Below are 27,597 nucleotides of genomic sequence, written 5' to 3' on the forward strand. Positions count from 1 at the left end.
TAAAAACATCTATATGATTGTGAGTTATTAGTTTGAGAGGCAACAACAACTCGAACTTCTTGGGGGGGAAAAAACAGAGTATTTCTTGTAGGAGATGCTTGAGATGTTGGTTTTAATAACTTAGAAAACATTTGTTACAGCAGCACTACAGTAACAGTACAACAGAGATAAATGGAAGGAGCCGCATTCACATCCAGCGGCGCCGGTTTTAAACGAACCGGAACGCAGAGGACTGACCGGAATGATGCTGGACTGGCGAAAACAAAAAGCCTCACATCGTGATCTCATGACAAAAACAGACTTTTACTGACACCGACTTCTTAAAACACCGAGTCAGATCCCAGAAAACATGCTTGCAGGTTCCACATCGATGCAAATCATCAAATTTTCTGCATCAAGGAAATTGTTTAAACTTTTCCGACAAGAAGAAAACATGATTATGAGCTGTTGAATCCCAATCAGAAGGGTGTGTGTTATAATGTAATCCCACAACAGCTGAACAACCACAGAAAAGTACCTGAAACAACGTTTGGTTATTTACGTAGCACTTAGCTAAAACCCAATTCTGTTTAGGGTTAAAAAGCTTTTTACACCACCCACATTTTACAGTTTCTAGGTGGTTTTTTTATTGTAACAAAAGCTAAACTCACATTTTAAATAATAAAATTTTCACTTTTACATACTTTTCCCCCCTCCTCTTTGAGCAGGCAGCTTTCCCATTTTCTCAGGCACAAGCAACAGTAACAAAATCAACTTTTAAATAAAAAAATATTTAAAAAGGCTGTAACTACTTTTATAAATCTCAATTTTCTTTTCATCGTGCATCAAGTGTAATTCATAAGGAAAAAGACGGATTTAACCTAAAACATTTATGCATAAACATCAAGGAAATACTTGGCATTGTAATATAGGGTAAACATTTTTTCTGTTTAAAGAGTAATAGATTGTGACTGTGTTTCTTACTAGGAAGCTTTTTATTTAATTATTTCAAAAATAAAGATGGCGCAGGAGGACTTCAGCTAACTGTTGTGTTTTATTTGGACTCAAAATGATGTCACAGATTTGTAGAGGGGGTAAAACTTTTTAAAAACTTGATTAAAACAAGTTGTGATCAAACAGAAAAATCGAAAAGAAGCTATCTGATGAATAGGCTTCCCTTCAAACCGTAACTGTCACGCTAACTTATTTGCGCAGAAACGAAGGAGACTAAAAAAAATAGAGTGGAAAATTCCAGAAAGAACATGCTGAGTCATCGTCGCTATGGTGATTCCCGCCTTTTTTAGTGCAGCAGAGAGCATACAGCAGAAGCCTCAAACAGCCACCGTAGAAAAACTACAAGTCAAACAAATGAAAAACTAATATCCATGAGTATCTGAACCTTCTAGTGGCTACTTTTTTATTTTTTATTTATGAGAGGCGGAAAAAAACTTTGAAAAAAGAAAAAAACCACCTTTTTTTTTAAAGTATATTTTGGGTTTTGACAGATAAGTCCTACAGCAGTGGGAGGCACACTGGGTGAAAGCAGACAGAAAAACCTACATTTTGATGTAAAAACTGTACATATGGAGAAGATGTTTCTGAATATTTCACAGGGTCTGAATCCTTCACGGAAAATCAAAAGAAAAATTTTTTGTAAAACTTCAACTGCAATTACGTAAAAAAAAAAAAAAAAAAAAAAATTCAGGCAGAAAAAAAAAATCCAACTTCCTGTGATGTCTGTGAGTGAATCTCAAATACCGGCTGGCTATTTTTCTACTTCTTTACTTAAAAAAAAACATTACAGTCTGTAAACACTTTACAATTTATTGTCACTTGAAGTCATAGCTACAACTGTTTATTAGGGCCAGTTTACATAGAAAAAAAGGAGTAAATTCGCAAGAAAAAACACAGAAATTAATCTTAGAAATTTTTTCGAGAATTTTTTTAAGGTTCTAAAGGTGAAACTGTTTTTACTTTTGAAAGACAAAACATTTCAAAAAAAAATTCTAGAAAATATGTTTTTTTTTGTTTTGTTTTTTTTTTTAGCAAATTTGACTTTTTGAGCTCAGGAATTTCTTTGTTTTTTCTGAAAAAGTTTTGACATCTGTCTAAAAATTAGATTTTTTTCCTCAAATTTTCACCGTTTCAAGCTTTTTTCCTCTTATCTTTAAAATTCTAAGATAAAATTTAACATTTGTCAGTTATTATTTGCAGATTTAAAAATTTTGGAGCTAAGAAATCTCAGATTTTTTTCCCAGAAAATTTCTGAGATTAGTATCAACATTTCAGAATTTTTTGGATATTTAATTTTTGTTATTATTATTTTAAATTTTCTATCAATTATGACCCTAATATACAGTTGTGCGTAGTCGCTGACTATTTAAAAAATATGTTTTCAGGTTTTTCTCAGCTCTGTGGGAGGAGCAGTGACCAGAAAGAAACATGCAAATATACCAACAAGGAAGAAAAATGTACTCCGGACAATTTGTTGCGCTGAAATGAAGGTAACAACGAATAATGTTTGCACTTCTACTTGTATACTGTATGCTAGAATAGAAGTATGTAGTGTAAGTTTTTACCCTCACTTTGTTTCATAAAAGGCAACGTAGAAAATTACATTTGTGTGGTTATTAATAACAGCGTCTCTTCCCGTTGAAAGCACAACTTCTAAAACCCATCTGACTCAAAGTACTGTAGTTCATCTCCAACATGTTAGAAGATAAATAATCAGGTTTTTAAAAGTTTTATTCCTTCCATCAGGACATGAAATGTTAAAAACCTATAAAAAGACAAGTAGTGTTCAGCTCTTTCAGGCTCAAAACACACAAAAATAAAACGTAATCATCTAAAGTGTGTCTTATTTTTTTTCTGAGAGCACTTTTTTTTTTTTCCCACGGCAGATTCTCAAAGAAAACAAGCAAACTGCTGAAAGCCGATCGATCTAAACTCAGCGCTCGCAGCAGCAGCAACCCTCCTCCTCACCTTCTTATAGAAAATATAACACTATATTTTACAAGAAGACTAAACAGGACATCTATTATCTTACAAAGAACAGCGTACAGACAGTATGTACAGCAAACATGGACCTCCAGGTCGACGGTTTGTGAAAATAAGTAGCTGGAAACTGAAAAACACTGAATCCAAATGTTTTAAATGAAATGAAATGGATAAGGGGGGATATATTTGCTGTATAATTCAGTTTTGAAGAATAAAATATAGCAATTAAACAGTGCTTTGCAAAAGTATCGACAACACAATTTTAACTTTCTCAAGATTTCTGTCGCATTAGAACCACAAACATCGATGTTTTTATTGGCGTTTTCTGTGATGGACCAACGCAAAGCTAGTGTAAAAAGTGTATAAAAAAAAATTCTAGCAAATTTGCAACTTTTCAAACTGAGAAAATCTTTTTTTCTAATAATTGTCTCTTTTTAATTATTATAATTGTTTTCATATCTTCAATCGACCAAAAATGGTGTCATAAGTTTGTATTTGGAAAATGCGCTTCACGCTGTTTCTGGTTTCTGTCAGTGGAAACATAAAAAATTTAAAAAAGTTTAACTCTTTAAAGACATCAGAGTGTATCAGGATATTACGACGAACTATTGGGACCATTATAGAAGAAGAAAAAAAAATGGACGTGAAGGAGTAAATTTCTGCAAAAAATTAAAAAACTTAAGTTTTGAGATTATTGTTATAACTAATACTACTACTATAACTGAAATTTTGATAATAAAGTCAAAGTATGAGGAAAAAAAGTCAATATTTTGAGTTGCAATATGAGAATAAAAGCATTCTGAAAATAAAACAGTGCTACATGAATAAAGTTGTATAAGATTAAAGTGGAAATCATAGAAGAATAAAATCGTACTGAGAAAAAAGGTCAATATTTTGAGTAAAGTCGTATTACTACAACTTTACTGTCATAATTAAAATTTTCTTAGCCTCGCCCTAGAAATCCTTCATACAATTACAACGTATTCACAAGAAACACAACTTGGTGTCAAAAAGTTGTAAATTTTCAAGGAAAAAAAAAAAAATTCCACGATTAAAAGGTATAAATTTATGCTTATATTAATCTAGGACAGTATGAAGTGAAAAATTTGGTAAATGGAGTTCTGATAAAGAAAAAACCCAGATTAGCAGCTTAGACTGTGAAAAACACAAATTCACCACTTCATTCTGGCATTTATTTTCTACCGTAAATATCTGACTTCATACAGTCAGATAACATCCTCGTTTCAATATCTCACCTTTAGGTTGTGAACTTATTTTAAAAAAAGGTGTAATTTTTTGCAAAATTACAACTTTTTGATAGCCAGATATTTTTTGTTTTAATTTATAAACATGCAAATTTAATCTGAAAATTTCTGGGAATTCAATCCTCCATGACCCAAATAACTGTGATGTAGGAGACGGTCTGGAAATATGGAGCAAATGTTTTTGCCGAATAAATTGACCAAGAGGTTCAAATGCTAATGCTAATGCTAAACGGACACAGACCTCCCGACTCTAATTCCTTTTTCTCAGTCCATTTTTTTTTTCACAACAGAGGGTTTAATCGCTTTGTCGCCCAGTGTAGTCTAATTGTTAAACACTGTAAAAAACCCAAAATCTTAGCCAGTATTTTTGGTCTAGTTTCTAATGCAAATATCTTAGTTCAGTTTAAATAAGACAAAACTAAATTACAAGTAACTTTTCTGCAAGATATAGGAGCTTAATTAGTCAATAGTTCCTTAATACTGATGAAAACCTACAAGCAGATTATTTCACTTGTAACAAGACATTTTTCCAATGTTATAAGTAAAATATAATTAAGGAATTATTTACTTAAAACAACCTCCTATATCTTGGAGAAAAGTTACTTGTAATTTAGTCTTGTTTAATTTTATGTAATCTAAGATATTTGCACTAGAACCTAGATTGAAATTACTTGCTAAGATTTTGTGTTTTTGCAGTGAAAAATTTGTCTTTAAAATGTGTTGCCTAATGCAACGCCATGCCACACTTTTCAGATTTTTGTTCTGAAGAAAATGCTGGTCTATCAAAGAAAAAAAAAAATCACACTGATGTTTGTGGTGAATGTGAAAAAGTTAAAGAGGTACAAATACAGAAAAACAAGGTGGGTGTAAAATAATAAAAAAAATACATAAAACAGTAGTTCTCATTACTTTAAACCTACTATATATATATACACATTTTTAAACTTAGCCAATAAAATACCAAATCCTAATAATTAATCACAATTTCCTACAAGCTTTTCGGGGTTTTTTTCCTCCTCTTCCCAGTTTTATTTTGGAGGATTTTGGTCGTCACCTCGCTGTAAAGAGTTCGATCCGACGCTAGCTGGAGGATTCTGCTACGATGAACCGACTCCGGGTTTTCAGCTCCGCCGGGCGAACGCGCTGCTTCGGTGCCGCCCGGATCCGTTTGTGGAGGTCGGAGGCGTTTAGGATTGTAGCGCTCCACCACAGAAGAAGAGTGAGAAGCAGAGAAGTGATGGCGGTTGAGAGGAAAATAAAAAGATTGGAGATTTATGTACAGAGTCGGCCATCATGACCGCGGGCTGTTCTGGGCAGAGTTCAATGAGTCCGACTGGCCTTCGTCATCCTCCTCTTCCTCGGTGGGATGCGTGGGGCCGTTGTATCTCTCCCGTCTCTCAGCGTCTCTGGAGGTCTGGTGTCCGTTTGACGGAGACAGGCTCCGCCCCTTTTTCTGAGCGCCGCCATCGCTTTTGTGCTCCGACCTTTTCCTCTTTTGTCCTTCATCTTCGTCACTGCCTTCGTCGTCCGAATCGACGCGTCTGTCGTCGTCCTCGTCGTCGTCGGAGTCGATGCGGTTGAGTCTCTTGCGGATCGGCCGGTCATCTCCCGATGAAGACTGAGAATCGTCTGAGTCGGACTCGGACTCGTCTTCGTCAGTGGACGGCCGGCGTTTCTTCAGCATCTGAGCGAGGAGTTTGCGGCGCTGCTGCGAAAGCATCTCCCTCCTCTTCCCCCGGCCCATCCGCTCCGGATCGTCTTTGTCTCTCCCCGTCCTCCTCCTCCCATCATCATCATCGTCATCCTCCCTCCTCAGCTGCCTCCTCTTCAGCCGCCGCCCTCCTTCCTCGTCTTCCTCATCCTCGTATCTTTTCCGCTTCTTTCTCGTCCTGCCGCTCCGGAGTTCTTCCTCCTCCGCTCCTCTTCTTCTTCTCTTGTCCACTCTCCGCCGGCCATCTTCCTCCTCATCATCGTCGTCGTCATCCTCAGAATCTCTCGAGGAAGCAGAAACTAAAAACAGAAAATATTAAAAGTTATTCTAGTGAACTAAAATTAACAAAATAAAAACTGAAAACATTTTCGATAACTGAAATAAATGAAAACGGTAATTAAACAGAAAAACTAAAACTAACTGGAACTATATCGTGGGTTAATAAAACTAAAACTTTCTGAAATTATAGATGTAATATCCTTTGTTTTTGTATTTATGTATCTATTAATTAGCCTTTCAAATTTAGGTAAATTCGTTAAACCTGTTAAGATCATTTTGCTGGACGATAAATTGTCCCAGAAGTTATCGTGTTAAGCAATGATATTGTTGTTTTGTGACCAATTTCAAGTAATATAATGGTAATAATGGCATAATAATGCAAGAACTCATTCTCAAAGATTAATAAAGTTTAACCATGGGACTGGAAAACATTTTAAATATACAAAATAAATAAACAAAACAACAGAAACAAATAAAATTAATTATAAAGTCTCAGTAAACAAAACTGTTCTTCAAAAAAAGCATCAGATTGAAGATTTTTCATCCAGTTTTTGGTAGAAAGAGAGAAAATGCAAATGGAAATTATTGAATTTGTTTTAATTTATCGGGAGATTAATTAATTTATTGATTATTGCAACAGGCCTCGCTGTCAGCAAAATGGCGAAAGCAAATATTTGGAGAAAACTTCAACAATAATTGAATCCATTGTTTGGAAATATTATTTTCTACTGAGTATTTATTTCCCAACACATGTAAACATAAACACAATACTTCAACCTTTTTGAATTCTGCACCTAACAATTAACCAAACTGTGAAAAAACTAAAGCTAACACTAATAAAAACTAAACTGACACTAAACAATATTTGATTAATAATATCTAATAAAAACAAGCAAACACACTCATTAAAACTAAATGAAATAGACAAAAAAAAAAAAAACTGTAATGAAAACATAGCGTTGCTAACCGTCGCTGTAGTCGCTGGAGAAATGCTCCTTTCGCGGTCGGCCGCGCCGTTTCGCCGGCTGCCTTTTGGCCGACGTCCTGGAGTTGTCGGACGACTCCGACGTTTCGCGGTAGTTTACCTGCTGGCGCTGGCCCCGCCTCAGGCCACGCCTCTTCCTGTCCGCGTCGCTGTCCGTCATGTCGCTGAACCGATCCGAATCTGTTCAACAAAACCACAAAATACACGATAAAGTTCAGGACGGAAAACATTCAGGCTTCTGGGTTTTGTTTTAACCTGAATTTGGGTTCTGGATTGTTGGTTCTTGAGGGGCTGTGATACGTTTTAAAAGTTTCTTTGTTTATTTATTGTATGGAACAAATCCCGAATTAAACTTCCACAACAAAACGACAAGTATCAATAATATTTATATGTTTTTTTTTTCTCATCATTAAATTGAAAACAAAGTATCTTTTGTTGTTTGCATCATTTTATTTTCTCATTTCTGCAAATGTTTTGTTAAAACTGTTACCAATCTTTTTTTCCAGGAATTACTGAAATATTTAAGAAACTCATAACTACAGACTATTTTTACTCATCTGTTATGTAATATTAGTTATTTTAGCCCTAAATTAAAGTATGATTATCGAATGAATCTGATTAATCACGATTAATTCAATTAATCATAATTAATCCGATTAATCATTTTAACCCTAATAATTTCTTACAATGAGAACAAATCAATGTTCTCAAAGTTTAATTTCCAAACTTATGCTGATTAATTATTTTAAAGCTTTATTACGCATCTTTAACAAGGCGGCTAATAAAGGAACTTAAATTAAAAAGAAGAAGAAGTGATGGCACCCACCCATCTCTACATCCGTCTCTTCCTCCTCCTCGCTGGACCGCCTCCGCCGCCGCTTCCTGCCCCGGCGTTGGGGCCTCCTGGGTTTGAATTTAGGCGTCCCTCTGGCGCCCCGTTTGGGACGCGCGCCTCTGTCCCAGCTGCCACCGTCACTGCCTGCATCTTCATCGTCCTCCTCGCCGTCGTCGGCACCCGAAGCGGCGAATTCTTCTTCCTCCGAGCTGCAGGATGAAAATCAGGAGGGATCAGACGAACGTCAGAGAGGAGGAGGAAGTATAAAACCGTGATGGCGACCTGTTGCTGAGCATGAACTCTTCTTCGCTCTCTATCGCCGTGCTGTCGCTCTCCAGGTCGTTCAGCCGCCGTCTCTTCTTGCTCCTGGCGGTGCGGCTCTGGGTTCTGATTGGCCGCTGGTTCTCCTTCACGCCCTCGGACAGAACGGAGGGGATCTCTTTCCCCGTTTCTGCTCCTGAAACCCAGTTAAAATAAAAAAACTCAAAGTTTAGCTACATTCTGAACTTGGTCACTGGGCTTTAAGTAACAATACAACCACAAACCAGAAGTATTTCATTGGCATTTTATATGAAGGACCAACACAGAGTCACGTGATTAGGAAAGATGACCTATTATGCTACACAGGTCAGCATATGGCTCTGGTCTGTACAAAACATGTTCATTACAGTTTTTGCAAAAAATCTGATTTCATTCTGCTCAGTTCTGCCTATTCTGCTGTTTTTGGACTAGAGCTGACGATCTAGCAGGACAGCAGAGTTCGAATGGCCTAGTCAAAGTTCAGACCCAAGGTTTGTGGTTATATTGTGACAAAGGGTGTCTAAATACTAAATAATGCTCAGATATTGGGCTCTCACCACTGCAGAGATCCCTGATGTCCTCCTCTATGGCCTCATCGATGGCGTCATCGAAATCATCAAACCTGCACCAGAACCAGAATTTAACCTTCCTTCGTTACAGGTCACAGAACCCAAAATGACACAAACTCTACCTGACGTCAAACCAAACCTGCTCCCACCTGTAGCTGATGTGTTTTCTGGTCCTGGTTGATCTCCTCCCCAGGTTTTTGGTCTTTTTTGGATCTTTTTTCTTAGTAGATTTCTCTTCCTCCTCCTCCTCTTCCACATCTCCCTCCTAAGAAACAAAACAAATGACTGCAAACAAAATCCTCTTTAAAAAAATCCACTAAATGTGTAGGAGTGCACAGATAAAACCTGACAGCTACACTGAAAAAACACAAAATCCTACCAAGTATTTCTGGTCCAGTTTATAATGCGAATATTGTTGTACACACTTGAAATAAGACGAAACTAACTTAAAAGTTATTTTTTTAGCAAGATATAGGAGCTTGATTCATGTAATAATTCATTAATATCGATGAGAAAATACTAGTTCCACTGATAGATTAACTTTAAACCAAACATTTTAAAGTAAAAGTATCTGCCAGTGGAACTAGAACTGGGTTGCTAGGTTACAGGCTGGGCTTGGGTGGAGTTGCTAGGTAACGGAGCAGTGGAACATTCTACCAGTGGAACTTTTTACTTTTTATTAATATTAAGGAATTATTGACTGAAAACAAGCTCCAATATCTTGCTGAAAAGTTACTCTTATGTTAGTTTGTCTTATTTCAAGTGTAATAATATATTTGCACAAGAATTGTACAAGAAACACTTGGTAAGATTCTGTGTTTTTGCAGTGTACAGATTTAACGCTGCGTGGCAGAATCAGACTTACAGGAATGATGTTCTCCACACTGATGCCGACGTAAACCAGCCGTTCCCTCCTGGAACAAAGGAAAACGCTGTGAACCGTTTTTATCAGTGGTGTTCAAACTTTTTGCACAAAAGACCAAAATCTCCAAGCTGAAAACACTCAGGAGCCACAATTTATTTGTATTTTTCTTCAGCTAAAAATGTTTTTTTTTTAAATGTTCCTCCTCTTCCCAGTTTTATTTTGAAAATTTCCATTTTTCAAATTTATATAACAGACAACACAAATATAACAATACAACCATGATAATACAAAGTGCTAAATAATTCTTTTAGCAAATTATTTTTTTTTTACTTGCTCAGGAACAAATAAACATGCATTTTAATTTAAAAAGTCTGAAAAGGTGTCTCCAAGTTGTACAGTTTCATAACTTGTTGGTCAAGAAATCAATTTTAGTTTATTCCAGCAACAAAAACGAGAATTGAAAACTCTTAACTGCATTTAGCCCATTTTGTGATAAAGTCTGTTTTTGGGTAAAAAGTTGGAGATTTGTGCTCACTTTGACTTTGAAGCAAAAAAGTGGAAAATACATGTTTTGTACGTAAAATATATTATCCAAGATAAACATTTGTTATTGAAAATCTCATGCAAAGAAACACACATCTGCAGCAGCTCCATTTGCTGGATGGAGTAAACCATTCCTAAACTGCATCCAAGGGCCACACAAAACTTTACCTTCAGTGCAATTTACAAATAAATAAAGATGCTAAAAAACAATCATATTTTGTTGGATTACCTCCGCTCTGCCCGTTCTTTTTTCTTCAGAGCGCTGTCCAGGTTCTGCAGCTGCTCCTCCAGTTTCTCACACAGCATCTTCTACAAGAACAACAACCACAAACCGTCAGACAGAAAATACAGATCAATTCGTCCGATCTCCTGCGTCCAGCCGTCAGCTTGTGGTCAAACGAGGGAAAACCTGCTAATGCAAAAAGCAAAAACATGAACCTTAACCAGAACTTAAAATTTAAGGTGAGTAAATTATACGACACAAAACTGTAATTATAGTTTTTTAAAAACCTTTTTACTATTTCAATTGATTTCCAGTTTAAAATGAACAAAAAGTTTTGAATGAAAAGGCAGTTTGAACAAAAAAAAAAGATCTTGTAGAAACTTCTCTCAAAAGTTAATTTGCTAAACCATCAGCATCAATAATTTGAACAATAAACCTGAAATTAATAAGAATAAAACCAGAACTTTAAATTTGTTTGTATGAGTGAATGAAAGCATTTTTTTGTTGTTGTTGTAACTCATTTTATATCATTTTCCGCTGAGTTGTTGATGCTGTAGCAGTTCATGTTACAGCAGTTACGACGAAGCCTCTGACTAAAGAAGCTCATGCAAATGATGCTCAAAGTTTTCTGTAATTTTCTTGATTTTACGATGGATCCCCAGAACAGAACCAGCCTTTTTAAAAGGGCAAGATCATGTGTTTCCCAGGCACATAGTTCCATTTATGTTACCTTCAGTTGTTATAGAAATGCTGTATATATCAAACATGACTTGCATTTAAAATTAAAAGAAATCTGACCCAGTAACAGATTAAACAAAATACTATAAATGAATCACTAAATCTGTATGAAATCATAATTTTTCTGACTGATCAGAACCGTAAACATATAATGTGTGTGTAAATATTTCCAGCTCACATGTTGGCAAGGCGGACAGAACCATTCTCCATCTGGGATCAACATGAGCGGCGGCCGCAGACAGGCGGTGTGGTATCCTCGATCACACGAGTCACACAGCAGGATCTGAGCAAAAAACACACAAACGCATGAGGAAATGCACTGGAATAACACACACTGATGAGAAAACGCCACAAATCCTGCGACCAACAAGAAAGTTTTTAAAAGCAAAAGTTGCCATTTTTTTGATTCAGGAGTTTCTGCTTGCGTAATGTGAATGGGGAGTCTTAATCTGTAACAGTGACTTCACTGTAAAACATTTGAAGGTGGTTTAACTTGAAAATAGAAGTTCACCTTTAAAATGCAAGCCAACTAAATATTTTTAACTCAGAAATTAAAGTTCACCAAGTTTATTTAGCAACAAGAAAATGTCTTAAGATTTTTCTTTAAGTTCTAAAAACTCATTAAACTTCATTTGTGAGTTGCTATAACTTAATACTGGAATTTAAACCAAATAATTCTCAACATTATGGAAGTTAAGATAACTATTTTAAGATAGAAGATGCTGGACGATAAATTGTCCAAGGAGTTATTGGGATAAATGATAATATTGTTGTTTTGAAACAATTTTCAAGTTATATAGTAATAATATAATAAGGCAAGAAAACATTCTCTGTGGTCAATAAACTATAATTCCTAACAAATATTCAGCTCTGGAATTGGGAGACATTTTAAATATCCAAGATAAATAAACAAAACGACAGAAACAACAAATAAAATGAATTGTGAAATCTCTGTAAACAAAATTGTCCTCCAAAAAAAGGGGCTAGTTGAGACCAAAGGACCAGACTGAAAACTTTATCATCCAGTTTTTGATAGAAAATCAATAAATAATTCAAGTGAAAATTATTGAACTTGTTTTAATTTATCATGTGATTGAGTTACTGTTTATTGCGACAGGCCTACACTAAAATAAACATTTAGCCTAATAACTCTTTCATCTCCCTCACACAAGACACAAAAACCTGCCGCTAAGAACCCTGGGAAATAATGTTTTAACTGGTAACCTAAAACTACAAGTTGTACTCAACTCTTAGAGAATGTCAAAATTAGTAAGAATTTAACACAACTTACTACTTATGTTACAAACTCACATATTTAAGCTCAAAGTCTAAAACTTGAGATTTCTTTGACTTGAACATTAAAAGTTAGTAGACAGAAGTGAATGTGGCTCAGATGTTGGGCTTATATATTGTGAAAAACAGCAGAACACAATGTGCTGTTTTTTAAACCAGTGATCCCCAAAGGCTTTACATTCCTAGTCTAACAGGATCTCTGCTATCAGCGCCGAACCCCAGGGCAGCTGTGGGAAGGACACAGACCAGTTATTCACTTTGTTGGTTCCATCTCTCTTTATTCGCCTGAAATTTTTTGCAAGGAAACTGATCAGGAATCTGATCAGCAAAGAGAAATACTTGACAATAGTAAACAAGTATAACAAAGTGCTTCACAAACGAACTCCATTAACCAAACTGACAAGCTGGAGAAAAACTATTTTCTGTTTGCAGTTATGAAGCGTTTCCTTTAAAGGTGTTGACTGTCTTTCAATAACATGAATGGTTACATTGTTCATAATATGCAGAATTTAAAAAATATATAATTAAAATGTTAACATTATTTTGTGTTAGATGTATTAAATATTGACCGACTAAAGAAAACTGTGATTTTCTCACATAATTAAACTTAAGAAATATTTATAAATAATAAAACAGAAATCTCACAAACTGCTGACTGGAAAAATAAAAGATGGAAAATAATAAAAATATGTTAAACGCCTAATCTCCCATAAACAGAGACATCCTAAGTGCATAAGTCTTACATAAGTAAGTGGATTCCTCTTGAAGGAATGTTAAAACTTTGCCTCATCTCACGACAGACATCAAAATCTACCTTGCTTATTGTCGCCATGTTTTTTCCATCATCTTAACATCCTCGCTTTCACAGCACACCAGTTATTTTTAAAAGAGAAATTGACGTTGCTCCGTCACTCAGCCCGACTGAACGATGGTGAAACTCAACTTAAGGATCTAGTCGAGTGTTTAAATTTCAAAACAGAACTGCATAAAGTGCATTTTCCATCCCAAATCGGACTCTGTTCTGACCGTTTCTCTCTTCTGTTCTAGCATATCTCCTCCATCTTCTATCAAACCCTATGTTTAAGGATGACCAGCGGCGCCCCCTGCTGGATGGCAGCCAAATTACAACACAAAAACAAAGGTCTCCAAGCATTAGTTAATAAATAGGAACTAATTTTAATCTAATAAATCATTAATCAGAAATTAAATGTAAGTTCCCAAAAAGAAAAATAATTAAAAAAAAGTGTGATTCTGTACCAGTTCGGGGTGGTTGGGCAGGCCACAGTGAGTGCAGGCATCCTCAGTGGGAATCTCCTCAGATTTACTCAACTCCTCCTCTGAGGCGCTTCCTTCTTTCTCCTCCTCTCCTCGTTTCTTCCGCCTGTCTTCCTCCTCTTCCTCCTCCTCATTTGGTTTGTGTCTCTTGGGGCGAACGTTGGTCCATCGTGGTCGCCCGTGCCTTCGTTTACCCTGAAAAGATGCAACAGAGAGATGAATAAAAAAGCAACAATTAAATGATCGGCCCACCAGGTCACGTCTGCATGTTTACAGTTAACAATAGCTGGTGCCAATTCAGCAACTTTCTTGCTATATTGAGCAACATTTCAGAGAAAAAGTATTGGTATCGATCAAAATCGGAATCAGAAGAGATCGGCCAGAAAACATCCCTAATTTTTATGCACTTAGTGGTTTATCATTAGCACAGCTAAGATTCTTATTTAGAAAATAAAGTGAACTTAACTTTTTGCCCACCAACTACTGCAAAATTTAGTGCAAACATATATTCTCCACGACAACCATGGCGGCCATTTTGAAAAATGCCCACCAGAGCAAAGAAAACACAAGATCAAGAAAATATATATAATTTCTATGGTTCAAAATAAGAAGTTCGACAACAAACACATTCAGCTAATGGCAGATGTTAGAATCCATGAATGCGATTTTTATGGGCCAAATTATGTAAGATTTGGCATCAAACATATTCATCTCTGATTAATATTGGCAAATTCTTTATCTATCCCGACAACCATGGCGGCCATCTTGAATTTTTCAACCCAAAGGTTTTTTTTAAAGCAAACCTTTGGGAACATCAGTGCCAAGGTCTGATCTTGTATCCAAAAGTTTGACATATTCAATTATCTTCTGCAATAGATGGGTTACCCTTCGCTTGCTAAATTTTCCAGCGGGTTCATGTTTTTGGTTCTTCGTTGAAGGTGAGCTCTGCTCCTCTTCGTCCTCTTCCTCATCCGCCTCTTCTTCATCCCTCGTTCTAGCAGGCGGTGTCTGTTTCTTTTGCGGTTTCTTTCTCTGGTTCTCTGCCGCCTTTGAGCTTGGCCTGCAGTTTGGCAAAGCAGATGATCTTCAAGAAAAAAGGTGCATATATGAGGGATGTTTAGTGACAATGAGCCGCAGCAGGAGATTTTGACTTCATCGTGATTTTGTCCTACCTGCAGATCCGTGCAGATCTCCTCAGCGGCCTCCCTTCCTTCTGCCCCTCTCGGGTTTTCATCTCCTCCTTTCCTTCTTTTCTCCGTAACTTGTTTCTCCGGTGCGGTGGGATCTTGATCTTCAGCCGGATTCCTTCTTTCTGGAGTTCAGAGGACGCTTCCTCCAGAGGAACCCTCTTCTGTTCCGAAACAAACCCGATCTTCTTCAGTTTGACGACGCTGACCAGCCCGCCATTCACCCCTTGTTCCTGCTGGATCATCTTATTCAGCTTTTCTGCTTTTTGAGGTTCAGAGTCTCCTTTTCCAGATGCTCCTGAGATTAACGCTGAAACAATTAATCAAATTAATTGTGATTAATCGATTACTGAAGTAATCATCAACTCATTTAGTAATTGATTAATCACTAACTGGAGTCTAGAGATTCAAAAAGAGCCATTTGCTAAAGAAAAAAAAAAAACATATTCAGAGCAGTAATTAAACCAAAACCATATATATATATATATATATATATATATATATATATATATATATATATATATATATATATATATATATATATATATATATATATATGATTTAAAATAAAACAGATTACACTGTGGCATAGTTTTAGCTTCATTTGGTGTAATTCACTAAAGGAAAGCTAAATTATGGCATTTTTGGCAATAAAATGTTTCCGTTCTTATTTAAAAAAGGAATTTAATTTCTTGTTTATTTCACTGATGTAGAATCTTTTTGCAACATGGGTCAGAAGCCCAGAGTTGAAAGTATTCAGGGGTCATGTTTTTATAACTTGAAACTTACTTTTTTTTTTCTCGGCAATAAATTACACATGAAATATTTTAAAGTATGTAACTTTTATAAAAAATATATATTTTACATATTTGTTGAAACTGTCACCAAGCCATGACGGTATAACCTGAGATGGATAATTTATTCATGTGCTAACAAGAAACAACCAATCAGAGCCAGGAGGCGGATCTTAGCGCTGTCAATCACCCTCCAAGTTTTCTGCTACCCTGCAGGTAGCATCGCTTGTCATGAATGCTAAGGCCAGTTAGCATAGCCACTCATGACGGCAGATGAAGAGTTTTCCTGTAATGGTAAGTTGTTTCTTTGCCATTAGCACATTTAGCAGCAGCAACATGAGGATGACTGACAGCGCTAAGACCCGCCTCCTGGCTCTGACTGGTTGTTTTTGACTGGGAGCGTTGCATTTGTTCAGACTGCAATCGACCTTTTCACAGACTATCTGTCAGTACTGCCCAAATAATCAGATTTAAAAAACTTAATCGTATGACAGCACTAATTTCTAATATTGTACAAAAAATGTTTAAGAGAATGGGTGCACCAATAAATCAGTCCCAGTTTTCTTAATTTTGGAAGATTGGTGATAAGTTGATCTTTACTTTTTGATGATCGGCCAGAACGCTGCAATCGGTGCGCTCCTATTTAAGAGGTTAAATGAAAAAAGTAGAATGTGCCAATTTTTATCTGATTAATTGGTAGAATAATCAGTTACTAAAATAGTCAGCGTGTGGGATAGATTTGTGGAATGGATTAAATTATGAGATTAGACAAAGTACAAAAAAGGAGCTTATTAGAAAACATATTTAGGACGGGTGTCTCAAAGTCCAAAAATGTTATTGTTCAAATTAAAAATGTATAAATAATATTACATTTAAGGTTGAGAATGTGAAGTTTAAGTCTCATTCAATGTGGGGAGATTTAAATGTTTATATAGGTTGATGAGGAGGGCAGGAAATCATCAGATCTTCTACCAGCTCCTTTTCAAACTTCACATCAGAATGAATAATTTTTTTTTTTTCCTGTTTTTACTTTTGTCAGTTTGAAATAAATAAATAATCATAAGCTGCAGCCCTACCTGAGTTTATTCCAGGTTCCTCTTTGACTTTTCGGCTCTCCTCCTGCTGACCGCTGCCTTGGTCAGCCTTGTCCATTTTCTCTGCCGCCTTGTTGTTCTGGTTTTCCGCCATCTGGGAGGAGAAACCAACAGAATCTCCTTTTCTCTCTGTAAGATCCGGTTTCTGGTTCGTTAGAGGTGGGACTGGATGAGCAGGAAGTGTGGTGGCGGCGGCGGTGGCGTCTTGTTCAGGCGGCCCCTTCCTCACTAGAACCGACTGCCGGCTCACTTCCTCTCCAGCCTTCACGCCGCTTGGTTCCGACTTCGGCCCGTTTTCCTCCGGAGCTCTGTGGAGCTCAGACGGGCTGCGGATGACGCCGACGTGACCGATGACTCCGATCTGACCGATGACGCCGTTCTGCCCGTCTCTGGGAGGCGGGTGAGGCGCTCTCCCATTGGTCAGCTCCTGCCTGGAGGTGATGACCTGCTGCAGGCAGGACGCCGGGCTTCCTTGCGGTTCTAACGAGTTGATCGGCTTCCCGTCTCTCCCCCGACAGTCCTTGCTGTTGATCACGGAGGGATTGCAGACGATGATGCTGCTGCTGCTGCTGTTGGCGTTGCTCAGGTGGTTGGTCTGGAAGCAGCCGGCCAGCTTCAGGTCCCTCTTCTTCAGTGGTATTTTCGCCTGCTGGTTGCTCCGGACGGCGGCCCTCTCCGCTTCGTCTTCCTTGTTCAGCTTTATCAGAGCGGCGCCGGGCGCGATGAGGACGGACACAGCATTTTTAGGTCCGTCTGCGTCCCTGGGCTCAGATTTGATTGCGGTGATGGTGCTGACGCGATTATCGAAGGCAGCCGTCTTCTCCTCCATCTTGGGCTCAGTGCTTTCCTGCTTCACCTCCTCTTCCTTTATTACTGCAGAACAGTAAGGAGGAAACTATCACCCACAGAGAAACATCTCGACACAGTGCCTTGAGAAAGTATTCACACCGTTTAAACTTATTCAAAATTGACCTAGTTACTGTAATAAAAAAAACAATATTTCAACCTGTGAACATCTAAAAGAGGCATTAAGCTTAACTGAAGGCTCAGTTAAGGAGCACATTAATCTGATTATTAGAGTTCTTTAAATGGTGGCAGTATCATGCTGTGGGGATGCTGTAAGCCAATTGGAATATTTCAAATAAATGGAGAAAAATTATGCAGAATTCTGTCTCTACATCTGGCTAATGACACCATCTATATCAGGGGTCCCCAAACTACGGCCCGCGGGCCGCATCCGGCCCGCCTCCACATTTGGTCCGGCCCCCTGAACAATACCAGAGAGCATCCAGATTTTTTTTTCATTTATTGTATTTTCCGGTTTATATGTGAATTTTTCTTCAACCACCAGGGGGCTCTGTAGCAGGAAGTGTGTCCTGTAAACTGTGGGTGTTTTGTTTTGCATGGCGCATTGCTGCCATCTGTTGGACTTTTAGGGAATGAACTAGGGGTTGAACGACTACATATTTTTTAAGGTCGACTACATCATGATAATAGTCGAGTCGATGTCGACTAGTCGCGGTGACGTCATAGTGATGTAAGCGCAAACCGCTTCACAACTACTTGGAGGCTTTATCAGCTAAATTCACGGCTAATATTGACCCGCCTCCCGCTTTTACTCAGTCTGTTATGAGGAATTAAAGAGCAATAAACGGATCATTCTTCGTGAGCGGCGGAGAAAAGCTCGTTGCACAAAGTCGGGTCTGACTTTTGTTTTTTTTTTTTCCAAACACCGACTGATGCTGATGATCTCTGGATAGCTGCACATTTAGGAGTCAAATTATCACACTGACCACAATGGTGCTTTTGGAACATCACAAACCAAACTTATTATGAACGGATCCCGTTTGGTTACAGTTGAATTCAACTGCTTCCTGCTGCTCCTCCTCCCGATGCTCCGCTGATCAGAAGCGGCTCTCTGAACCGACATGCAGACAGTGGCAGACATCGCCTCTATCAGATCCTCAGGATGAAGCTTGGACTTAGTTTCCAGATGTAGTCAAACCTTTTCTTTACAAGAGACGCTGATCAGTTGGATGGATCAAAAAGCCTGACATCATGACGCGTTGTCGCACATTACTCCGGTAGTCTTTTTAGGATTTTTTCGGCACTACTTTATTTGACAACGATTTGACTGTAAGGGGACGGAGAGAGCGGAGCGGGGCCTGGGCCCAGCGAATGGAGGACGGGAGTCGGACTCCTGACTACCGCGGGCTAAAGTCTCTGTATGCGGGCCGCCGCGCTAACCACTGCGCCGCGCAACGCCCCTATTGCGGTAGCCTGTGATGTAATTTACAGTTTCACTTTGTTAAATTATTTACATTTTTATACAATTTGAACTTTCTGTCGAATTCACCTAGTCCACCTTCTTTCATTTCCTTGGAAAAATCTGTTTTGTCACGTGATTGCGACTAGTCGACTGGCCCAGAAAAAAGTCATTGCAGAGAAAAGAATCGACTAGTCGACTAATTGGTGCAACCCCTAGAATGAACACACATGTTAACATAGGAGAAATTAATAAGTTATATATACTAGTCAGTCCCAGTCACCGTTTCACTCATGGTTTTTGCCCATGTGCTTTCTGGGTAAAAATCAATCCAGAAACGTTTGGGGACCACTGATGTATATGGTAAGACATGGTGGTGGCAGCATAATGCTGTGGGGAAACATTTTTTAAAGCTGAAAATGAAAGCCTATTAGATTTCTTTCGATATATGGAATGAAATTATGCAAAATGCTGCCTCTACATCCTCCTAATAACACAATATGTATGGTAAGACATGGTGGTGGCAGCATCATGCTGCGGGGATGCGTTTTTATTCAAGAAACTGGAAGCTAATTGGATTTATTTTGGTAGAAGGAGCTTGTTCTTAAGATAGATGGAGTTAACTTATGAAAAATGCTGCCTCTACATCCTGCTAATGACATCATATCTATGGTCAAACATGGTGGTGGCAGTATCATGCTGCGGCCATGCTTTATCATGCAGGGAAATGGAAGCTGATTATAGAAGTTTCTATAAGCATGTGTAATTTTTCTTTGAGTTCACAAATATGTATTAATTTGTGTTGGTTTATCAGATAAAATCCTAATAAAACACTTTAAAGTTTGAGGTTATAATGTGATAAAATGGGACTAAGTAAAATTTTAAGAAATTATTTACTTTAAAAAGCTCCTAAGTCTCACTGTAAAGTTATTTGTGAGTTAGTTTTGTCTTATTTCAAGTGTACTAAAATATTTTCACTACAAACTAGACAAAAAAAACTTGGTTAAAGTTTGTGATTTTCAGATGGAGTCTGACCTTTACTGCAAAGTAAAGATAAACAATCTGACACTGGTAGTTTTAGAGTTTAAATGTGATTTTTGACAAGACAACATAATGTTATTCATAAGCAGTAAAAAAGAAACGCTAACCTTGCGTCTTTTCTGTCACTGGATTGGTCGTCTTGTTATCATTTTCTTCCTCTGAAGCTTTGGGGAGTTTGACGCTGCTGATTCTATCGTCTTCATTCGCTGTGGATTACAAACCAGAAAATATCCAAATTACATAACCTGAATCTGATTTAAGCCATTTTAATACAATCTAGTAAAGTTAATCAATAAGCAATAATTGAAATAATCGCCACCTAATTTATTAAACTCAATAATCATTAACTAAAATACAGACTCAAAATAAGAACATTTCCCTTTTTTACAGCCAAAACTGTGCAAAAGTATTTACATTTAAGATTAAAAAGGAAAATTAATTTGTCTGAAAATAAACGGCATAATTTTAGTTTTATCTGGAAAAAAAAGTTAAATCTCCTATTGAGCACCTTTTGTTATCCAAATAATCAATAAACTCAAAATATTACCAGCCGATCAGCTTTACACTGTATTGATGTTAAGTCAAACAGAGTTTTTCATATTTTTTATCTACAGGTGCATTTTTGCTGCAAATGATCAAATGTTCACTAAAAAAATGCTGTTGTTGCAGACAACTCTCTTTTCTTGTTTTAAAGAGTTGTATCACTTGTTTATTAGCATTTTTAATATTGTATAAAATAGGATTAAGTGGTTAAAAATCTTCTGAATGTGGCAATTTGTTAAATCCAAGTAGTCATGAGAATAATCAATAAAATGCTTGATTACTGGAATAATCGTTAGCTGGAGCCCTAATGTAATGAGTGTTTTAATTTGAACTGTAATCCAACAAATTTCCTTTTTTAGTAGATGATTAAACATAACAGTGAAACTATTAAACTGTTTATTTACAATTAAACTACATTTCTATAGCATTTTTTTCACTTTTTACATAAAACTTTAAAGCACTGAGTTATTGTCTGGATAGTTACTCTCTGATTTCCCCGTCGTACCCATGACTCTTTCTGCAGGGCTGGCGCTCCTGGATCCAGCCTGGTTCTGGTTTTGGTCCTGATCCTGACTCTGACTGGACTCAATCTGAGCCTTCAGCAGCTCCAGAGCCTCGGCCAGGTCGTTCCGGGTCCGGACGATGCACTTCCAGGTGGATCCGTCCAGATCGTCCTGCTCCTCCGTGTAGAGCCGGATGTTCTGCTCCTGGTCCAGCTGGAGCCAGTACATCAGGCCCTGCTGGTCCCGACCGACGGGCTGCAGACGCATCTTCTCGGGGTCCTCGTCGTTGACCACCATCTTGAACTTCAGGTTGTCATCAAACTGACACTCACACAGATACTAAGGGATGAAAAGCAGGTGGAAGAATATGGTACATATTTAACCATGTATACTTGAGACTTTAAGGTAGGACTTAATGATTAATCACGATTAATTGATTATTCAAATAATAATCAACTAATTTGGTAACTGTTTAATCATTAACTGAAGTGTACAGACTCAAAATAAGGCAATTTGCAGAAAAAAAACAACCCATGAAAAGCAGCAATTAAACCAAAACTGCACAAACAATAAGTACATTTTGCAATTAGGATGAAAAAAATCTGTCCCACCCAGAACTCCTCTGATAGTTTTAGCTTAACTTGGTTCAAATTCTGTAAAAAAAATCTAATTTCCTATTCAATTATTCAATGGATAATCTAAAAAATAATCATCAGATCAGCCCTACACTCTATTGATGTTTAGTTTTCACGTTTTTTTCACAGCAGACACATACTCTGCAGCAAATGATCAATCGTTTACTAAGGCTACAAAACACTTATTTTCTTATTTAAGAAAGGAAATGAATTTCTTATATTAATCTTTTAATGCATAATAAAATCTAAATGAAAAATCAGAAGAATGTGGCCATTTATTTTAGTTGATTAATCGTCAAGATAACTGACTGATAATTTATTGACAGATTAATCGATAACTAAAATAATCTACTCCAAAGGACTGTAAAAACATCTCACCTTGAGGATGCTCGACTTGCACTCCATCGACATCTCCTGGTAACCTTTCTGCTCCAACTCCCAGGCCCATGTGCTGTTCAGCTCCTGGCAAACCTAAACAACACAACAAGTCAGTTATGTCTGAACTGAATCACAAAATCCCACCAAGTATTTTAATCAAGTTTATAGTGTAAATAAATATCTTGATACTCTTTAAATAAGACAAATTACAAATTACAAGTAGCTTTTCAGGAAGATACAGGAACTTCTTTAAAGTGAACAATTCTTGAATATCAATAAAAAGTAGAGCTTAGACGATTAATCGGATTGAACGTGATTAATCGGTTATTGAAATAATTGTCAACTAATTTAGTAATAAATTAATAGTTAGCTGAAGTAAATAGTCTGAAAAAGGCAGTTTTTCTGAACACCATCAGATAATAATTAGACTGGAACTATACAAAAATATGTACATTTTCCATTTAAGAAAAAAAACAACTTCTTTGTAAATATTTTCTACCCAAAGCTCCTCAAGAGGCACAATTTTAATTTCACCTCGTTCAAATTCTGTAAAAAATAAAAATATCTCCTATCTCACCTTTTCCTGTCCACTCATTAATAATTAACCCAAAAAACTGCATTGGAGTTAAGTCAAGCAGAAAGAGTTTTTCACATGTTGATGTCAGAAGTGTTTATTAGCTGCAGATGCATCATTTGCTATAAATGGTCAAGCATTCACTAAAGGATGATGTTATTGTATTTTGGGCAATAGTATATTTTCTTACTTTATAAATAAATTAAATTGTTTGTATTTTTAAATTTTTATCCGAGTAATCACTAGAATATTTGATTACTAAAATAACTGTTAGTTGCAGCCCTGATACAAAGTACATCTTGTTTTCTGTGTTTTATCTAGTTTGGAGAAGAGTAACTTTTGTGGTGATTCCCACACAGTTAACACAAACTGTCTGGTGACATCAGAAAGGAGTTAAATGAAAACACATGAGCGATCTTCCTACCTTAGCCAGGTATTTTTCCCAGCGGTCGGTGGTCACGGACCTCCCCAGCTTTCTGAGCAGCTTCACATGGAGCTCCACCAACGGTTTAGGAACTGCAAAGCAAACACAAGAAAAGAAACTGCTTAAAATCTGCTGAACATGAAAAAACCTCTGCTAAGTGCTAACAAAATGTTTTTTTTTTTCATTTTATGAATAAATATAGCAAAATATAAGTATAGGATTTGAGGCAAGTATGAGTTAAAATAGAGTTGTTTCTTTCCACTGTTACCACAAGCTTGCACAGAACAAGAGATTGCTGAAAACTCAGTGTCTCCAAGCTGTTGCTTTGGTGTTATAAGATAGATCTTAAAGAAACTGGCAGAATTTGATCGCAATGTTTTATAACTAGTCAAATTGTAAAGAATGCAATCTAAATTTTAAATTTTTCATGAGACTGGATTCGTCTGATTTCCTATTTCTGTATTTTAATTCAATCTGATTGTCTTATAAAGATGATATTGTTTTTGGGCACTATTTTAATAAAATGAATTGATGTGGAAACCACTTATTACTTCACAGTTAGTAAGCTACAAGTGGCTTCTCTTTAACGGGACAAACTGCAGACAATCCTGAGCAGATACCAGACTAACTAACCAGTTATTATCAGTTTGTTATATGTCTACAAATTAATAAATACATGAGAACTACTTTCAAACAATAAATCTCACATAAAACATGAATATAAACAGAATAATCAATCAGTTTTAATAGCATTTTTCAGCATGTGTTTTCCCCTTTCTAAAATGCTATTAAGCCATGTTATTTTTACTCAAGGTTATCAGAATCCTAGAATAACGTGCTGCTCCGTGTCTACTGCTACATCTAACAAGGACAGGATTTGTTACTTTATATCCAATGTTTTCAAGAACCACCACTGGTATTTACCTGCTTTCAATTGTACTCAGAGTGATCTATGATGAAGAGGGTTTGTAAGCAAGTTTTGACTACTTACTAAGTAAATATTACTCAAAATAATTGTAATTTAGAGATAAAAAAAAAAAAGCCGAAACAAAACAATGGAGCATATTTACACCCCCCAATGAAACACCAAACCAAGAGACAGAGACCTAAAATTAAATGCTTGTGGCTATTAAAGCTTCTTTTCATCCGACTCTAAAGAGGAAACTTGTACGCATTCAATTACTAAACTAACATATTTGCATATAAAAGCTATCTATGCATTTATTGTGCGGAGATATACTGAAATACAAGCTGCCAGAAGTGCTAATATACTATTTATTACAGAAGCTAACAATGAATTTGACTTCAGGTGAGCTCCTGGTTTATTAATGGATAAAAGGTTTGTTGTTGTTGTTGTCTCTATCTTTTGTGACAAAACAACATACAATAATAATAATAATAATAATAATAAGCCTAGATACTGCTTTGTTCTGTTTTGAAACATCTTGACAGTCTGGTAACTTAGAAACCTCATTGTTTAGTGATGTGGTCCTTAATTTGCAATGTTTGAGAATCACTGATTTACATAATTATCACTCTAAAGGTTAGAATACATCAGAATCTGAATCAACTTTTACTGGACAAGAATGCGTGCAAGATTATGACTTTGGTTTTTAAGCGCTCACAGCGTCCAAAATATAAATATTTAGAAATTATGAAAAATAAAATGAGGAAAACATATGTGAAAACACATGTACATATGTGAAGCTGTTTTATGCTTTTTGATTTGCTTATTACAGGTTATACTAAATTATTATCACATGTTTTGTTGTGTAGTTTATTTTGAGATTTCTTTAGAATAAATATTTGTATTATTTGTCTTTAGATTAATGTTGTTATACATAGATCTACTATTCTTACGTTGACAGTAATAATAACAAAAGGTACAATGTTACAACGTTCCTTAAAAACAAAAGAATTAAACAAAATCAAACTAAAAGGCTACTATGGGTGGTCTGTTGTGAGGATGTCACGGAACATTTAAAATGTCAGGAAATTCCAGTTTTCTCTAATGACACGCTAACCCGTAGTCTAATTTCTCAGTTTATTAGCTTAGATTACGAGCCAAAACTATTAGGTCGAACATCCACATGTATGTATGACTCTTAATAAGGACTTTCTAACTAACTGTGGTGTTGTAAAACAGCTACAAACCTCTAAAAACGCATTTTGCAAATATTCGACAGAAATCCAGCTAGCTTGCTAGCCAGAGGTTAGTGCGCAGGCGCAAATTGACTGCCACTTTACCCCTCTTCCAGAAAATAACATCCAATGTTCCGAACGAACATGGCTCTTTAGGGTCTGACAGCCACAATAAAATGCCGACCGCGGTGCGCTGTTGCCCCGCAACACACCGGGAACGGTTGTTTTCATGTGGTTCAACTGCCTGCGAGACAAGGCCGGTGAAAAATTACACCTGACAAGGCTCCGGAGCTAACCGGTTGGCTGTGTGTGGTCACTCGGCGGAGCTGCATCATGGCTCCCAGTCCAACTTTAATAGATCAATCTGTCGGCTCTGACAACATTATCCTCAGCTCCTCACTAAATGGACCGAGAAAAACATGGCGCCACATGTTGTGCTCCCTAGTGTGCCCGTTTCCCCCCAAAGTTTAACCTGAACGACACCTCACAAAACTCGGGGTAAAACTGTCAGACTACCCTGGAAAACTGGCTTCGACCCGGGCCATCCCTGGTAATAACGGTCCCGTTAAACGCTAAAGATCCAGCGGTGACGCTGCTCAGTCGGGTTCAGAGACAATACCACATTTTCCAACGGAGTCCAACAACATCACGATGATGAAGGTACCAGTGGTGGTACTGGCCCCTTCGCCTTCCAGTGTCGCAGCTTCCCACCACTTCTTTCTGCCAACCGCTACCGAGCGCTCACCTGCCGTCGTGTCACGCAGATACCTCTCCATCTGCGGGAAAGTCAGCTCAGGGAGGTCCAACGCTGCTCCGTAGCGCTCCAGAAACGAACATACCTCCGCGAAGCTCGGGCAAAGCGGCGGGCCAGAGCTTCTCACCACCGCCGGAGCAGCCATCTTTCCAGGCGGAGAGAGAAATGTGAGGGGAGGGTTCGCCACTCGGATGCGACTGTGCGCGAATGAAATGAATGGAAAGGCAATGGAGGATCTACCGGTGTAAAACTACACAACGGAGATCAAAGGAACTTCCGGAATGTACTTTCAAAATAACACCATCTAGGTGGATAAAATAAAATAAAAAATAATATTTAACAATATTTCCGAACCTACATCAAACAGTAAATTAAAAATTAATAAAGATCAAGCAAGTATGATAGAAAAGAAGGCATAAAAATGGGAAAATTGGATAACTCAAAACAAGGGATTGATCTTGTTTCGCTATTGTGGTTGTTGTTTTGAGATTTCTTGCTGTGAAAAAGTGCAGATTGTCAAGGTAAAATGTTTTTAACAAAACGAGCTAACCCAACAACATCGTTACAAAACCAAAAAGCACAGTTTCCGAACCACTTCGACAAAAATATGTACATTAAAATAAAGCAGTTATGACAGGAAATGTAACATAACCTGAACAACCTTATTGTAAAATTGGTATACAGATCAGGAGAAATTTACTGGGGATGGATTATTTTTTATGATAATTTAAAATGTTTTGTTCTAAGAAAATATATCCAATGATCAATTGTTGAATTTTTTATCTTCTTACACAAAAACACATATGTTTGGTTGATTTTAAATTAAAACCACAATTACTTCATTAATTTTAGGCTTTGTTAATAATGTTAACCTGCTTTTAAACTATAAATAATACTCCGTTATTTTATTTTTCTTGAACTAAGCGTAACAAATTAGAGGTACTTTTTGGAGCTTTATTTCTAAATCCAACTTCGAAACTTCCGGGAAAAGCGTAGTGATTTTTTTCCAACTTGATTGAGGCTCAGAGAAGTTTGGGAGGACCACAGAGGGCACAGCGAGAATGCCCAGAATTCATCGCGACTGACTAACATCAACAACAAAATGGTTTTGGTTTTCATTCCTCAGATATTTCCACTCGGAACTTAGTGGCCCCACATGTTCACTGATTCACTTTACATCCTGTTGTACGTGTGGACAGCGCATGAAAATGCATTTACGAAATATTTCCAGTTAAACTCTAAAGCCAGATGTTGGCATGTTTTAAGGACAGGCAGTCACTCTGCCTAACATGATGCTACCTTAAGGGACTGTAAGAAATATAAATACAGAGAAAGAAATCCAAATTTTTGCTCCTACTACTAATTAATTATGACTACCGAGTTAAATTATTTTAAAAAGGCGGAT

General features: G+C 37.1%; 1 protein-coding gene across 4 annotated transcripts; it reads right to left on the reverse strand.

The window, feature by feature from the left end:
- Positions 1–2,706: 2,706 nt before the first annotated feature.
- On the reverse strand, positions 2,707–26,520 carry rsf1a (remodeling and spacing factor 1a). 4 transcript variants are annotated; one of them, XM_014985654.2, is made up of 18 exons: positions 26,184–26,520; positions 23,297–23,388; positions 22,299–22,391; positions 21,288–21,624; positions 20,347–20,445; positions 16,915–17,805; positions 15,030–15,354; positions 14,743–14,917; positions 13,840–14,052; positions 11,468–11,572; positions 10,558–10,637; positions 9,786–9,834; positions 9,070–9,185; positions 8,909–8,973; positions 8,334–8,508; positions 8,043–8,260; positions 7,199–7,396; positions 2,707–6,251 (listed from the first exon to the last, which is right to left on the reverse strand). In XM_014985654.2, the coding sequence occupies exons 1-18, from the start codon at positions 26,335–26,337 to the stop codon at positions 5,533–5,535; spliced, it is 4,104 nt and encodes a 1,367-aa protein (XP_014841140.2). In that variant the 5' UTR covers positions 26,338–26,520; the 3' UTR covers positions 2,707–5,532. The 4 variants fall into 4 exon arrangements, with proteins under 4 accessions (XP_014841140.2, XP_087867765.1, XP_087867764.1 ...); XM_088011639.1 differs by having other exon boundaries at positions 21,267–21,624; XM_088011638.1 differs by having other exon boundaries at positions 14,743–14,941; positions 21,267–21,624; positions 26,184–26,517.
- Positions 26,521–27,597: the final 1,077 nt, after the last annotated feature.

This window comes from Poecilia mexicana, unplaced genomic scaffold (assembly GCF_051168715.1).
Source record: "Poecilia mexicana isolate PSO_F unplaced genomic scaffold, ASM5116871v1 scaffold_13, whole genome shotgun sequence".
NCBI classification, from domain to species: domain Eukaryota; kingdom Metazoa; phylum Chordata; class Actinopteri; order Cyprinodontiformes; family Poeciliidae; genus Poecilia; species Poecilia mexicana.